At 33.9% G+C, this 17,252-nt stretch overlaps 1 protein-coding gene across 1 annotated transcript in view; it reads right to left on the bottom strand.

Moving 5' to 3' along the window:
• The window catches only part of LOC149805047 (uncharacterized), a 357,351-nt gene that overhangs the window by 143,125 nt on the left and 196,974 nt on the right, over window positions 1-17,252 (bottom strand). The window contains exons 52-56 of the mRNA XM_089946893.1: window positions 11,604-11,822; window positions 10,733-10,892; window positions 2,368-2,621; window positions 906-1,036; window positions 510-663 (exon numbers count right to left, since the gene is read on the bottom strand). Coding sequence (XP_089803019.1) covers window positions 510-663; window positions 906-1,036; window positions 2,368-2,621; window positions 10,733-10,892; window positions 11,604-11,822 — 918 coding nt within the window. The remainder of the gene's footprint in view (window positions 1-509; window positions 664-905; window positions 1,037-2,367; window positions 2,622-10,732; window positions 10,893-11,603; window positions 11,823-17,252) is intronic.

Here is a 17,252-nt window from a genome sequence, read left to right on the forward strand (position 1 = left end):
ATTTTCAGGATTTGTTTACAATAATCATTTTTCCATAGTTTTTGCTTTATGCCATAAGTCCATATTTTAAGGGTAATTTTCGTAAGACTTATGGCCAAATCATAAGGGTTGGTAGGTCTGCATTGTCCACAACATGAGCAAGCATGCCATTATGGAACTGCTGAACCGTTACAATGAATTTCTCTGGGCAATCAAAGTTTGCCATGATTTTCCTGAGTCTTGGGAAGATCTTGCAGAGATTCACTCCATCTAGCACAATCTCATTGAAACTGGAGCTACAGATTTTGAACTGAGGACAATTACAGAGACACATTTCAGAGGCATGCAGGATGGGTTCTTGGACCCTACTGTACATGAGTTATCATGAGAGAAGTGTATTCAAAATTCCTAAACAAAAGGGATGAAATATAACTATGCAGGATGAAATTACTGTGATATACCTAATGATCATGGATTTCCAAACCTGTCATAACATCTTCAACACCATACAAGAAATAAAATTTGCCCACCTTTGACTGTATATGACCAGGTGGTGCCAGGAAGCTCTGTATAATGCAGTACAACTGATTCTCCAATGTCTGTCTCCAAAGAAATTCTAAACCTGACTACAGGACTCTCTTCATCAAAGAAACCACTCCACTCACACTCCATTGTTGTATGGTCCTATAACAAGACAAAATATTTTGTAAATAAAATAAATGAAACCAGGTTAGTCTTCAACATGATGAATTTTTAGGCAGATTTTAAAAAATGACAGGAGAACATGCAGGCTTAAAAGGAAGTTGGAAAATACTTAACAGAGACTAGACAGTCATTTCTGTATATATGTTGGCCATTTGATAAACAACTGGAATGGTACCTGAAATTATACTGAAAATGTGCAAACTTATTTGTGACCACCTCACCTGTACAAATTTTGGGCAATTGACAATGCCCCCCAATGGAGGAGTCTGATCAACCACAACTGATGGGGATATCACATGGCTTGTCAAACCAGCTTTGTTCCTTGCGAACAAGGACACAATGTTGGGTTTTCCTGGAAGCATAGAAGTACACTTTAGTGACTACACAGTATTAGTATAAGTAATTCACAGAATGAAAATAGATACTAAAAAGGGTAAATAGATAAATAAATATATAATGCTGTCAGGCATTTCTGTGCAAGTAATTAAAGTTTCCGTCTCCAATATCGAAGCAAATCGCATACTGAATTTGACTGATTGATGAAAATAAAATATTGCAATGCTTACCATTTAAGAAGAAGCAATTGTCACCAGAATATTCTGTTCAAAATAATATTAATTTTGGACACACAGGATAGCACACCCATGTTTTCATGACTCGTGATATGTCAGCCTATTCTGTGCACATCTTTGAAAAGATGTAATATTTATTAATTGGCTATGGAAATGAAATACATTAATTTGGACTGTTCTGTCAGCATTTCAGTCGAGTAATTAGGTCAGGTTTACAGCTGTTTATATCCGATTTTACAAAATTCAATGTAACAATGCTAATAAATGGCAAGAGATATTAAGCAAACTAAACCGATCTTGTAAAAAATTTAGTAAAGTTCAACATTTTTCAAAAATAATCAATTATGTGGAAGAGGGACAACAATAAATAGGATGTAATGTGTTTATTACTAAAGAATTTAGAAACAGACTATACATTGGGGAATTTCTTGAGAATCCCATTCTAGTGGAAAGTTGACATGTTGCAAATCAGACGATTTTGTACATGTGGGACAACTTTGAAAAATTGGAAAGCTGGATTAAGATGCAGAATTTTTTTAATGTATATATTTCCATCTTTTATATAATGTATTTATTTGTATGATTCTAACAGATACATAGTAAATAAGACTTTCTAGGTTACAGATTCAAGAAGGTCATGGAGTGGGTCTTCATGTTGACATTTAGAAATCACCTTTTCATGTGCATTTCAAGTCGAAATATGAGATTTTTTTGTACAGTTTATAAATATCACTTTTCTTAATTAAAGAACGATCATTCTTTCTGGATAAAAAATGGATTTTTAACCCAAAATAACATGTGATCCAATGTTTACAGAAATGACATTGTTGTGCAGAATTACCCTATGTGCAGAATTGGCCGACATGGTGGTATACATAATGCCATGTGTCCATGATTTTATTCAAGTTTTCAATAGTTTCAAGTTTTGGAGGTTGAAGACAGCATAATGGTTTTATGCAGGGACTAGTTATAATCTTTGATACAGAGTATTCAAGTGATTGATACTTAAGTGATCTAAATAAATTTTACTGGAGATCATGAACAATTAAATATATCATATCAAAATACTTCATAAATATAAATCATAAGTAGGTAAACCCTACATGATTACCTCCAAGGTATGGCACCACCTGCCCTAGTGGAAGTGAGGCCTCATACAATGGAGAAAGAGGTGACTCAGTCATGTTCCAGATGTCTTCACCCAGAGGATATGTTCCAACAGTATACCAAGTGGTCTCAATATTGTCCAGCACCTCAGGATCAAGGATCTCAGTGTCACTGAAGTGCCATGCAGCTGTTAGTGTGTCAGTAGACTGCTGGTAAATTGTACCAGAGGACTTGCCAGCCACCTGCTGTTCTGACAATCTGAATAATAATAATAATAATAATAATAATAATAATAATAATAATTTGCAGGAGTAAGTATGAAACAGTTATTCACCTGATCCAATGAAGAAAACAAGATGTCTGGGTAGTCCTGATATCACTCACCTAGCTTACAAAGCACAACTAACATTTTGCTATGCAGGCTTACGAAGAATGTTAAGAACACAACCTATGTAATTAAAATCTCTCAAATTTTATATCATGTCAGTTTTACTATAATCTGATAAAAATTATTTTCAAAAAGATGGGCATAATTGATATGCATAGTCTCTTACTCATAATCAATCATCAAAGAGCTTGGCAATATAACCCTAATTACTACCTTATACAAAATTTGGATGAGAAATATAGGTTCAAGACCTTAAGAGCCAACAAACTCATCCATTTAAATGCAAAATCATCTCACATCTGCAGATCTCACTCATTACAGAAATTAGACAAAATTGAAATTAGCTTCATAACCAAGTTAACAAGCTGGGCAAATCAGATGCAAGATTACCACGATATGCACAGATTTTGCTCATAAGCAAACTCATCCTATATCTTCATACATATATGTATATATGTATGTGTAGTGTTTAATGGCATATTGGGATAATACTGGCTATATGGTGCTGGTTAAGTTCTAATAATGTAAAGATACAAATTTTGAAACAAATATTTATGAACATAACCCTTCCAAATTACTATATATATATATATATTTAAAGAACTACCGCCCAGTTTTTAATCTCCTGTTCATATCAAAAATCTTAGAAAAGGTTGTTCTATCCCAGCTTGTATCTCATATAAATTCAAACAGTCTTTTTAGCAATGTACAATCTGCATATCGCCCTTGCCACAGTACTGAAACTACTCTTCTAAAAGTAGTTAATGACATTCCCTCTGCGTTGGATAGCGGAAAGATTACAGTCCTCACCCTCCTTGATTTGTCTGCAGCATTTGACACAATAGACCATGATATATTACTTCACTGTCTCCAGCACTTATTTGGCATTCATGATACAGCCTTACTGTGGTTCAGGTCCTACTTGGTCAACAGGACACAAATTATATGTTGTGTTGTTCCACAGAGGTCTATTCTTGGACCTGTTCTCTTCATTCTGTACACTCAGTCGCTCTCAAGTGTCATAGATCATCGGCCAGTGTCTCACCAATTGTACGCTGATGACACCCAAATATACAAATCTAGCCACCCAACTGAAGTTGAAGCTACCATCCAAGGTGTAGAGAGGTGCATTACTGATGTGAAATCATGGATGACATGTAACAAGCTGCAGATGAATGATGATAAAACCGAGGCCATTCTGATCATAACACAAAGACTTTCTCATTCACATGCATTACTTCAAACAATAAATATAAGCAACACCAACATTAAATTCACACAATCAGTACGAAACCTAGGTGTTACTGTGGACAGTACTCTCACACTGCACCAACATGTCATGAACATATGCAAGGCTGCATATTTTGAGCTGAGATGCATCAGCTCGATTTGCAAATATCTTTCAGTTGATGCCACTAAAACACTTGTGTGTTCATTAGTACTTTCAAGACTGGACTATTGTAACTCAGTTCTGTCTGGTTCATCTCAATATCTACTCCAGAAACTTCAAAAAGTTCAAAACACAGCTGCTTGCATCATACTTAAAGTACCGCAATCAGAGCACACCTCCCCGCTGCTCTGTACCCTACACTGGCTATCCATTTGATCCAGAATCAAACACAAAATTTGTTCTCTGTGCTATGTTTCACTGTCGGACTCTAGTCCAACATACCTATCCAATCTCACCCATGTGTACACACCAGCAAGATAGTTATGCTCCTCTTCTGACAATTGTATACTCATTATTCCCACTATGAAAACAAAGTCATATGGACAGCATTCTTTTGCATACCAGGGCCCAGCAACGTGGAATGAATTGCTCACTGAATTTAGACACAAAGACACAGTGATCCCATTCAAGAGGGCTCTCAAAACTCACTTATTTTGACTGTAAGAACAAACTTAAAGACCTATTCATGTTTCCTACTTGAACTATTCTCAGCATGTTTTTTTTATTTTTTAATGTTTTTCTAATTTCAAGGTGTTTGTTTTTGTAATAATATTATTATATGTTTTTTTATCTTATAGGTGATGTCTAATGTTGTAAAGCACTTAGAGCTTCTGAAGATTAGGCACTATACAAAGTCCTCATTATTATTATTATTATTATAATATATATATATATATATATATATATATATATATATATATATATATATATATATATATATATATATATATATATATAGACACACACAAGATAAAAGGAATTTTTTTTTACAATTCTTTAAAAGGGATATAAAATATAAAATAAAAGTGAAAAATATAAAATCCATAAAATATAGGGTCAAAATTTACTAAGTAACCTTTACCCATATGAAAATTCATCTGGACACTATTACACATTTCCATGAAAGCACTTTTCAATGCCTACACCAGATTGCAATGTAGCACATTAGGACACCCATTACATCTCCATATTACAAGTGTTTCCAGATGCCCCTGTTAAACAACTGCTATTTGGCCAATTCATAGCACCACCTGATAAAATATCTCATCTAAAACAGGCTTCCATTTCTATATCACAGCTTCTGCTAGCAGATTAGACAAATGCTGAATGCTATATAGCCTATCTGATATAAGACATTTTGAGAAATACACCTGAACTGCAAATGGTTATCACTATCTAAAGTTAGAATCTTGGAATCCAAATTAACAGTTTGATTTTTGAGAATCAAATTTACTTCATGTCCTTGTTAGTAATCATGCAAGAGTGTTTTCTAAACAAAAAGAACAATCCTAAATATTCTAAACAGTAATGACAATTATTGGTCATTTTGAAGCCTAGCACTATGCATAGGAAACTAACTTGTCAATGTTTATAATTTTATGCTTCATGAACAAATAATAAACTCTAAATATTGAATTTTGAAGCATTTAAGTATATGATTGGGCAGTTTTCCCCAGTCAGCCATGCTAGGATACTAACAGTTTGTGGCATGCTCTTCTAGCACTTAGTACAATATAGCAACAGGTGCATATACTGAGCAGTAGTTCAATTACAGATGCCATGAACAAAAGGGATTAACTGCATTCTTGTAAAAAGTCCAAGATCTTCTATGGTGATAAATCATTATAAATAATATAAGACTATTTGTATGTACACTGTGACCCAGCTATAACAAGGTAGTTGGGGTCCATAGAACCCAACCATGTTATAGACCGAACTGTGTTATAACCAACCAAGTCAGTTAACTGAAGAAAATTATGCATTTGCCTAAAATATGGCAGGCTAGGAGGGGGTAATAAAAGTGGGTGCAAAAATAGGTGCTTTTGATTAAATGAAGGCAAGCTAGTCTGAAAACACATGTATATTGACAACTTACATTGGTGTAGTACAATACATAATCGTTAAGTACTGTACTTGTATATAATAAATCCACGAATTCGAGTATGCATCACATGTTATAAACTTCGTGCATGACTCACATCCCATTAGAAAACACAAATAACAAGTATTTATTTAAAAAAAGATAGTCCTCATTTTGATCAATATCCGACTGTCACTAAAGCAATTCACTACAGTAGTTGCAAGTAGCACATGGCTATAGCTGTTTACATGCTACATGCTACAAGTACATGAACTTAAACTGGCCTAGATTTTGGGACAGTATCATCTTGCCGAGGCTACCCAGGGGATGAGGCTATTGATAAAGAAATGAAAACTTGAACAAATTAAAAAGTTTAACAAACATCTTTGCAAGATACCCCATCTTTAATTAACTTGATGGTGATATATCTGTGGTTTCATAAGATTGGACATATAATTTGCAGTGTTTTTTACTGCCATTAGTAGTGACCGTAAACAAAAATTAAACTTTCATGGCAAAATAATCATGTCCCAATCACTTTGGAAAATGCAACAATCTATTAGATTCCATTGTTTTTATTTAAGCTTGGTGCTGACTTCCTTTGATGAAAGGTTATTTCTTTTTATTGAAGACTGTAGTGGGCTTTCTTTGATGAAAGATGCATGTGTTATTGAAGTTACTGCCAAAGGACAGCTTTGGAGGACCAAACAGATGTCTGTTTCTTATTGCGGCGGCAACATCAAATAACTGTAGAACATTGATTGATGCTGATTTTTTTTCATTTGCTTAGTATTTATACAGAATGATCGGTGCTTCAAAGGTGATCAATTTTCTTTGAAGTTTCAGCAAAACTAATTTTTTTTGGGTACATTTTAAAAACAAAAGGAATTTAATGTTATTTGGTCAATTATATCAGTTACTTTTCCTGACATTTCTGGTGGCTTAGTGATGCTGCCTTCCAGGCATGCATCATAAATTTTTGAAAACCACAGAAAATGAGTGTTCTGAGGGATTTAATTCTATGAGTGAAAGCAGAGGTATTTTACTTACCATCCACATAAAGAGGCCAGTCAAAATAAATATGTTAATTACTAGCATGTGGCCAATAATCTGACGCTATTTTGTCCAAAAGATCCATTATGAGATAAAGCCTCCTTTGGTTGATCTCCACTACCAGAAAAGTTAAAAAATAAAAATGCCTAGATCTCACAGCATATGGTACTCAGGCCAGATGTCAGGATAAGCCAATTATAATATAACAATGCACCGTTAAGATGGTTTGTCAAGATGAACAAAGAATTGGTTTACCTAACAAGAGATAAATTCCAGTGCATTTTATATTTAGTTTGCAGCTTCCTTTCATGATGCCTCTGAATATTTTCACTCCAAACACAAGGATGTATATACAAGTTGAAACAGTCAGTAATGTCAGGGAAAAAAATCACTAATGGTATTTTTTCTCTTTAGTAAGGAATATAAATCAAAATTTGCAATGTTGGTGAACCCAGCATGATCCCTGAATAAACTTTTTACACATCATTTTTCACACTTTTAAGAAGAAAAACTTATTTTCACATACGAGAAAAATACATGTATATGAAATTGCAGGAGCCATGCCACAATCATCTTATATTAGAATTCATACATGATCTCTTCCCCAAAAATGATGATAAAGTTTTGCATGCTACTTTTCATACTTTTAAGAAAGATATTTTTTTTCGTGTATGAGAAAAGTACATATATATAAAAGTGTTATACCCAAATTTGTGTTATAAAGGAGTGTGCTATAGCAGGGTCACGCTGTATATACAAGCATGGCACATCAGGACAATACTAGCAACATACTGCTACTTAAAAGTTAAGTTCTAAAAATGTAAACAGAAAAATTGCAAAAGCTGTAGGAACACATCCTTCCAACAAATGTAAACATACATTTCTACAAGACAAAAGATAAAAGATAAAGATGTCAAGATTCTATAAAAGATATGAAAGAAAAAATAATAAAGATAAAAAATATATAATCCTTAAATTATCTGGTCAAAATCTGTTATACAAGCTGTATTTTTTTAACAAGTCTTCTACAGATGACAGATCAGATGCCCCTGGTTTTTTCACTTATTGAAAGTACCATAGTTCAGCACTCTCAATTGAATACTATGTTACTACTATCCAGTGGATCAAATTTCTTAGAGATATCTCAAAAGATTTTGGATTTAGAAGTGAGGATAATGGATAGATGGACAGATAGATTTAAATATCATAAATGAAGAATTATGAATAGCAAAAGACAATTCTGCATAAAAAGTCTAAAGTGTGTGATAATTTACAGGAATACCTCAAACAGTTTGGACTAAGCCCTGGAAATGAAAGTGTGAAAAATTGATGGATGTAAACACAGACAAAAAGATTAAAAGTAAAGAAACAGAAGATTTGTGAATAGCAACAGGCACATATGGACTAGAAGTCTAAAATGTATACCAAATTTCACTGGTATCTTGAATGGTTTCTCAATTATGCTCTGGAAATCAAAGTATCAATGATGGTTGTATGAACCGAAAATTTTAAAAATATCTGAAATGAACAACTCTGAATAGCATAGTATGTGAACGAAGTTTTATAGAAAGATCTAAAATGGTTCTGAAAATTTAACCTTGAAATGAAAGTGTGTATTATGAAAAACAAATTAGAAACATCACCTGAGCTCTGGAAACTACATGTAAATACAGCAAGTGCTCAGAACATGTCATTTTCTCACCAAAATATATATCTGTATTCTAAGCAACATTGTAAAGGACAAAGTGGCATGGCACCTGTCAGGCATTGTTTTGTTCCAATTTGATCTGTCTTTGAACATCTTGTGTGTAAACTGTGACAGTTAAAGAATGTGAATTTTGAATATTTTTTATTGGATATGTCCATTTTAAAGATAATGCCATGCTGACTTGACCATTAATTATGGAAATATAGTTGACAACAAAATTCTCGAGATTGCAAATGTCACAACCTCATGGGCCATTAGATGAGTATTATTTTCATTTAGGACCAACTAGACATTATAAGAAGACTTTTGGTGAAAACTCCATGTCAAGAAGACTTTCCATTCAGAAGTAACAATAACAACCCTTTCAAGATGGCCTATGTGGTGGCCATACTGGCCATCAGATCAGCATCATTTTTTATTTAGGACCACATAGATATCATAAGTTTTCTGGTGAAAACCCCATGTTGATATAACTATCCATTAAAAAGGAGTAGCAATAACAAAACTTTCAAGATGGCTACTCTGGAAGATCACACTGGATCTCAGACCAGTGCCATTTTCATTTAGAACCAACTAGACATCATAAGAAGTCTTTAAGTGGAAACCCTATGTTGATATGACCTTCCATTCAGGTAATACGATTTCCTAGATGGCCATTATGGTGACCATAATGGATGTATGAGTGACACCATTTTGACTTAGGACCAATTAGACCATTGGATGAACATGTGTGTAAAGTTTCGTTGAAATTCTCCATGTAGTTTAGGAGGAGTAGCAATAACAAAACTGTACTAAAGTACCAACGGATGACAGATGACAGGCTTTTGGTGACAGACTAACAGACCATTCCATAAGCCCTTCTGGTCCATGACCAGAGAGTTGAAAATTCATCCATATTTTTTTTCTCCACAAATATCAGTGGGTTATATCACAGAACTGAAACCTGTGTGCCTGTGTCAATTTTGCTGTAATCCATGATCCTACTGCTAATCTGCCTGCCTCATTTTGTTTTATTTTGATACACTGTCAGGATGAAATGACACATTTCCATTAATTCTGTGTGACATTTAGTCTTTCTCTTTTTTCTCCACAGACTGTCATTAACAGAAGAATATAGACTGTACTGATCTATCAGAAAAAAGAAAATCTTGGTGCACAGGTTCCAAAAGGTGAATCATGTACATCATTCTTATTCTTACGTGATCAATTTCTGAGAACATAAATAATATAGCAAATATCCTGAAAAGAACTTTTTAGCATTAAAACAACTGATACAAGCAGCTTGTACTATTCCATTTTTGGGTATGGCTGACATAAACAAAGTAACTAAAGCAACTAACTAGCTAAAACCAGTCTCATTCAGTAAGAATTAAAATTGGACAATGAATGGGTCAATTTTCTCTAAAGCCATGCTTTAGCCTGAACAGACTGCCAGCCACATGTCCTAAATAAATGGATTTTCAATGAAATTCCTACTCATTACATGAAGAGCTATTAAGAAACTATATCATAATATTTTCATTAACTATTCTTTTCTTTATTTAATATTGAAAACATGGGTACAGTGTACTGGGTTCCAATTACATGGAACATTCAGCAATTTCAGGATAGAGGTACGCAACTCATAAACAATGTAAAATAGAAATGCCAGTTCAGTCAAAGTGACCCAAAACAAATTGCTGATAATACTCAAACAAAATGTACTCATTTTTTCCTATAATATGATTTTCAATACAAAATTATTAATTTATTCGCAAGATGCATATAGTGACTGCTGAATAATTTCTGTCAGGCAATTCATCTTGCAGATGAAGAGTCAGTTGTGATTGTTAATATTTATGTTCCAATTTCTGTCTCTAATTATAAAATAAATGATGAATTCCACAGTTAAAATTGTGTGATATCTTACCTGTCCAGATAGATGTCTGGTGGTGTGACATCAACTTTGAAGCCATCAGTCACTGCCTCTAAGACATTTCCCTCATTGGTGATTGCTCTTACAGATGCATAATAGGTAACACCATGATCCAGGGGGAGATTGGTATGGGCATAACCATGACTGGCAATACCTGAAGATTATTGTCAAACACAGAGTTTACTGAAAAAATACAAGTCAACTTAGAGATGCATGAGACAGTACTAACTGAAATAAAGATGACCCTAGAACAAGAGGCTAAAGTGAACCCAATCAATCATCTGTTTGACACAGACCTTAAATTCATTACATGTATTTAAAACATGCAAAGAATACAAATGTGAAATATAGGAAAATATAAACCGAGGCCACAAACCTTGGCTGTCAAGGGCAGGTATAGAATGCAAGAAAAATAAGACAACAAAAAGAAAGACTGTCATGGAGTAGGAGGTCAAAAGGTCTGTCAGGATATTTATTGGTTATAGTGTGACATAAAGAGAGTGCTCTCATTACAGTGGCATTTTACTTGAAGATGACTGTATTTTGACATAAAACAAAAAGTAGGATAAGATGGGCATTTGGAATAAAGAGTGGTCTCGAAACAAAAATAATTACTCCGCTTAGCAAACAAAAAAGAAGATCTCCAACTTTTACCCTTCTGCTCGTGCACGAGCCAAATAGCCAATGAAAAATGATGTTTCTGACACAACTAGGTAGTATGTTATTGAAAGATCACCTGGGAGTTGGTGTTTTTGGATCTATTCAGAAATAGCTTTCAAAATGTGTTTCCTACTCTAATTTCAGGCAAAAATGACAAAAACCTCCAAGGGTTAATGTGTTAAAGTATTAGGAAACAACTGCAAACCATTTCCAGGAACATCTGCCTCTTCTTCATGACTGAGGTCTGACTGTATAAAAGGAAGGACATCTTCCCCACCAGGAGTTGTACCCACAGCCCACTCAAAAGAGGCCACACCATGCAGATGACTGGTAAAACCAGAGAACCTCATGGTTACAGAGCTGATATCCCACTGGTAGTCAATGTCCTGTTCCATTGTGTTACCCAGGCCATCAATTGCAATTCCTAAGAGGAAAGATGAGACAAAATAATACATGTATTAATAAAAATGCAGACTACAGCATTTTTATTTCTTGTACAAAAATAATTAGATATAAGATTTTAAGAATGGTATAATAATACTACTACTACTAATAATAATAATAATGACCTTATTTAAAGAGGGTAACACAATTAGCTAAAAACTAATCTACCTTGGGGCCCTCATACAAAGGAATTTATTTATTTTAGCTGCATCTCTGAAACCACTGGATATATTGGGTTTGGAAGAAGGAAATAGAGTGGGCATTTCTAATCTCAACTGGAATACTAATCCAGAGCAGAGTACCAGAGTATTGGAAACTTTTTTTAAATAACTCCTTATTTGATTTGGGAATTTTATACTGTTTGGTAGACCTGGAATAGTGATTGTAAATATTCAGGAGCACTATTATGAGATATCCTGTACATTAATTTCGCTTTTCTCAAACAGATTCAGTCTTTAATAGGTAATATTTTTAACCTACCAGCTAATTTTTCTTGCTTTCTTTCTGGATTGATATTAGCCTAAATGCTCTTTTTTTAAGATGTGCCAGCTTTGCTATGTTTTTATCATTAGAAATCATGGTAATGATGTTATGACCGAGGTCCCAACTTGTAAAGCTTCTTTATTATGACAATGAAGTCAATGTAATTAATACCTTCATAAGGCAAAAACTTCTGTAGTTGAGTGCACTCACTAATTGCACTAAAGTATGTAACCATTCATGTTAATCAGTTTGTGTGATTTGGATACTTAACTTGACTTGGCTAATGTGTGTGAGTATATGAGAAGGCATACCAGTAGCTTCCTAAGGTTTGGTGGTTCTTCCAAGGTATCCCAGGATTCTTCCTCCACCAAATATACTGTCAACCAAGTATAGCCTATCAAGTGCTGAAAAATGGTGCTAAACTCAAAAAGCTAAGACTAGCCTTTGCTGCAGTATCAGAACAAGCATATCCATTATAAACAAACACAAGCAAACTAAAGCTTCATGGCAAAAATTTTACTCATAAATTGCTGGAGCCAAATTACATTTGTTAATTCCTAGAGACAACAACTTTAAATATCCTCATACACTTCCTTTTGGTAGCAATGACTGAGTACAATTCCATGTTTGCACTGATAAACAGTCAGCCTATGACAATGACTGAATACAACTCCATATCATATGTACAAATAAAAAACATTTGGTACATGGCAGTGCATCCACATCAAAAGAAAAACAAACATAAACTGACCAAAGTGAAAGAGAAAAGACAAAGATGTGTACCTTACATTAGAACTTATTTTAAATGATTTATTACAAAGTCGATAAACAATCCACAAATAAGCCAAAGGCAAAAACATGGGAATTGTCTATGGTGTGTAATTTTAGCTGGAAATTAGAGTGATCCTGCACCTGCATTTTACTATGATGTCGGTACCTTTGACGTACTATAATCAGCTGGCGATAGATCATATCAGTTATCTTATGTCACTGTGCCAAAAAAACATATGTATGTATGTATGTATGTATGTATGTATGTATGTATGTATGTCTGTATGTATGCATGCCTGCATGTATGTATGTATGTATGTATGTATGCATGTACATATGTAAATTTAACAGCATATCAGCACAATAAGAACCAGGTGGTTTGAATTAAAAATTATAAAAATAAAAAATAAAAATTGTGCAAAAACCTTTCAAAAGATAAACCATATAAAAAATGTAAACATGATGCATACAGAGATATAAGATAAAATGTAAATATGATGAATTTCTGTAAAACATATATAAAATCATGCCATCCTTCAAGCTTGTGAGAAAAAAAATACCGATTAGCTCCTGAGTAAGTATTTAATTAAGTTTTTATATAAGTGCTCATAGTGCTACGATGGCTGATTGACTCTCCATATCTGAACAGAGGAGGACATGCAACATTTATGATGATTACACTGAAAACTTCTTTAACTGGTATTTATTTCCTGTGTTACCAATTGGTCTGATTTGAGTCTATACTTTCAATGCTGAGTTATGATCAACATGCAATTAGGTTTCCAAAAGTTTAAGACCATACCATTTTGTTTTGACAACAAAATTCCATGTTGGATTTAATGTTTTCATTCTCAGTTCTAGTTGTATAAAGAGTTGCATCATCCATGAATAAAATGGATGCACAATTTGATTTTTCTTTATTGGCAGTTTTCTATACAAAGTAAAAATAAAAGTGGCCCATTGGTCATAATTTATCTCAACTATCAGTATATCTAGTTGTTTTGTTTTGCTGAAACATTCAACTTCATATAAACACCAAAATGAAGCAGAATTCACAGGTCGCTAGGTCTAGTTTACAGATTGTTTCTTTGTTGGAAAATCAATAAAGGTGTTGCTAAGCTTAATTAAAAAGTGACTAGGTCTAAATTACACTTGTTTCTTTACTGGATAATTTAAACATTTGAGTAGTATTATTATGGGGCTTTCGCCTCCCTTTGCCCTTTTTGGACCCTGATCAGTCAACACAGTCTCTATCCCCTCATGATTTAGCAAGCAAGCCTTGTACAATGTGCAACTAGTGGATGCTTATTCCATGAAAGTAGTCAAAATATATACATGTTATTGAGACTGTCTACATTAGTGTCAGGCAGAAAGTGATCAATACTTCCTTTGCTATATAAGCTAACTGTGTGATTACATCATCCACAACTGATGGGATGCAGCTTTTATAAAAATGATTGATCTTATGTGCCTTAATTTTAAAAAGAGATAAGTTATTTTGATTTAATCTGCACCAGGTTAGAACAGCTTTGCTAATACTGAAAAATGACTGAAATATTTTGAGTGAATGTGTTAGAAATATCCAGTTGGCCTACAATTACTATCTGTGCTTACTAATACACTTGAATCATTGGGACCCTTACACTAAATCCACCACCAGTTGCAGTAACAAAAACTAAAACAAAATGCATGTGAGTGTAATATACAAATACCAGGAGGTACAAGAAAAGCTAACATATTTGAGAAATTAGATGACCTTGAGCAATAATACTGATGAACAAAAATGTATTGCATTTGCTATTTCTACTGAAGCTGCTGAGAATGTTTGTGACTAAGAACACTAATCACAAGTACCTGCATTAAAATTTCATATGTGTAGTGACGAGTTAGAAAATCACATGGCAATAATCCAACCAACATACAAACCAGGCAAAAATGCTCAACAACTATTAACAAATAAGATTCCTGGAATCACAATGGTGTTTCAAAACTCTGACCACTCTGGAGTTAAAATAGATATTGTCCTTAATGCACATCTGGTTATGCTGCTAAGTTGTGACAAGGATGGATCTAAAATACCTACATCGGGGATTCCCAGTGGTGCTCACAAAATCCTAAACCAAAACAACACCAATGCCATCAAAGATGAATTTGACAAAGGCATTGAAAAGATTCTTGACATGTTTTGAAAAATACACCAATACAGGTTCAGTATGAACTCTTGAATGATGTGCCCAAGTTGACATACATATTTCTCCATATCAACCATTTCGTGGATCCAGTTATAAAACAATGCCAGTGTGGGTTCCGCCAAGGTCAGTAATAAACATTAAAAATGTTGACAAAGTTATTTTGAATGGTCAATTTTATCGGTATTTTATGCAGCCAATGATCAGCCAAGTCCTGTCTTGAAAATACCAACAGCACCTGGGTGAACCTAATTTTTGGAAATATTGAATTTCCCATGCAGCCTTAAGGTGACACCGAATAAATCTGAAACACTTAACCCTGTTATCACTGTTAATGTGTTTACTTATGATAATAGATTTTATCCAATTGTACTCTTCCCACATGGGCAACATGTCTGCTCCAGATTGAATTTTTATTTAAGATTCATATTGCACTATCTATGGATAAAGAATCTTGCATGGTTGCTTAATCGCAACAGCAAGCATGAGGTTAAGAAATATCCATGCAGATGTTGCTTGCATGTATTTAATACCCAACAATTGCATTGATGGTGCCATGCACATGTGAAACCGGTATTGTCAACCTATATCTGACAACAGGACCTGGCACTCATTGGGTTTCATATGTGGTGATGCCTCAACATTTGTATTTTGACTCGTATGGACTTGCACCACACAGTGAAGTTGTTAATGATTTAACCACACATGATAAACAACTACTGTTTCATTCAACTATACCAGTTTCAACATAGTTGGATGGACAAAAATGGTCATCTTTTTGTTGCTGTTGGCATTGATCCAGGAGGGCTTCTGATTTTTGAAGATCAAACTGCTAAACTTACAATTTCTAATATTGACATTCAAGATATTATTATAAAATTAGAAGATGCTGTGGCAAAAATCCTGGTTGAGCTCACTAAAAATGGCAGAATAAGAGACTCTGGTGTGTTGGTTGCATTTATCAAAAACTATGTTGATACAACTAATATTGCATCAAAGACAACATGTTGTACACCAAGAAATCACTCATGTGTCTGAACCACCATATGTAATAAGTTCATTTACAATATACCATAGACTGTTGACCAGTAAAGAAGAGGAAACAACTGAATTATATTGATAACATAAATAACATAAATGGTTTGATAAACCTAATCTCACATATTAATGGCACATGAGTCTCGATCATATTTATTTAACATATCTGGTTATTATAGTGGATGGAGTCAACTACCATCATTTATAAATAATAAGCCTGGTCCATGATTAATATTATGTAACAAACCTGGCACAGGTTTTCCAAAATCTTTCATATATACAACATCAATATTATTGATAACTAAAGATGAAATTCTGTTTGAACTATTTCACATTTATTCATGCAACTACTAAAGATTATACTGATATACGTGATGAATTCTGACCATGGTGATCAGATTGCAGAATTTACCAATGGGGTGTTTGAGCAACTGACAGTGGATACTAACATTGATGATAATTTTGTCCACTTGTAGACCAATAATTGCTTGACAACTATAACATTACCGAAATCTTGTATACATTGAAATATAATCTTGTTAAGCACCAAATAGAAATTCAGCATTGGGATTACCCTATACCAACTTGAGGTCATCTTGGAATGACTACATTAGCATGTGAAAATGCTCAATCACTGGCTGCAGCACCAGGTGTGAAATGCTCAGAAATTGTCTACAATGATGAAGTGGAATTCACAGCTGCATCCACCTCGGTTTTACTTTCACCATTATGTTAAAGCAACACTGACTTGGCCAGCAGCAAAGGAAAAACCTGGTCAACTGATATTCAACAAGGATACACTTGTCAATCTAAGTTTTTGTATGACAATAAGAATGATTGTTTCAGACATCATCTAATGATATACTCAGCCACCAGAACATACAATGACTGGAAATTTAATTATTTCACTATCAGGTATTTTCTAGGAA

Source organism: Sinohyriopsis cumingii, chromosome 2 (assembly GCF_028554795.1).
Source record: "Sinohyriopsis cumingii isolate HCF-2022 chromosome 2, ASM2855479v2, whole genome shotgun sequence".
NCBI lineage: Eukaryota > Metazoa > Mollusca > Bivalvia > Unionida > Unionidae > Sinohyriopsis > Sinohyriopsis cumingii.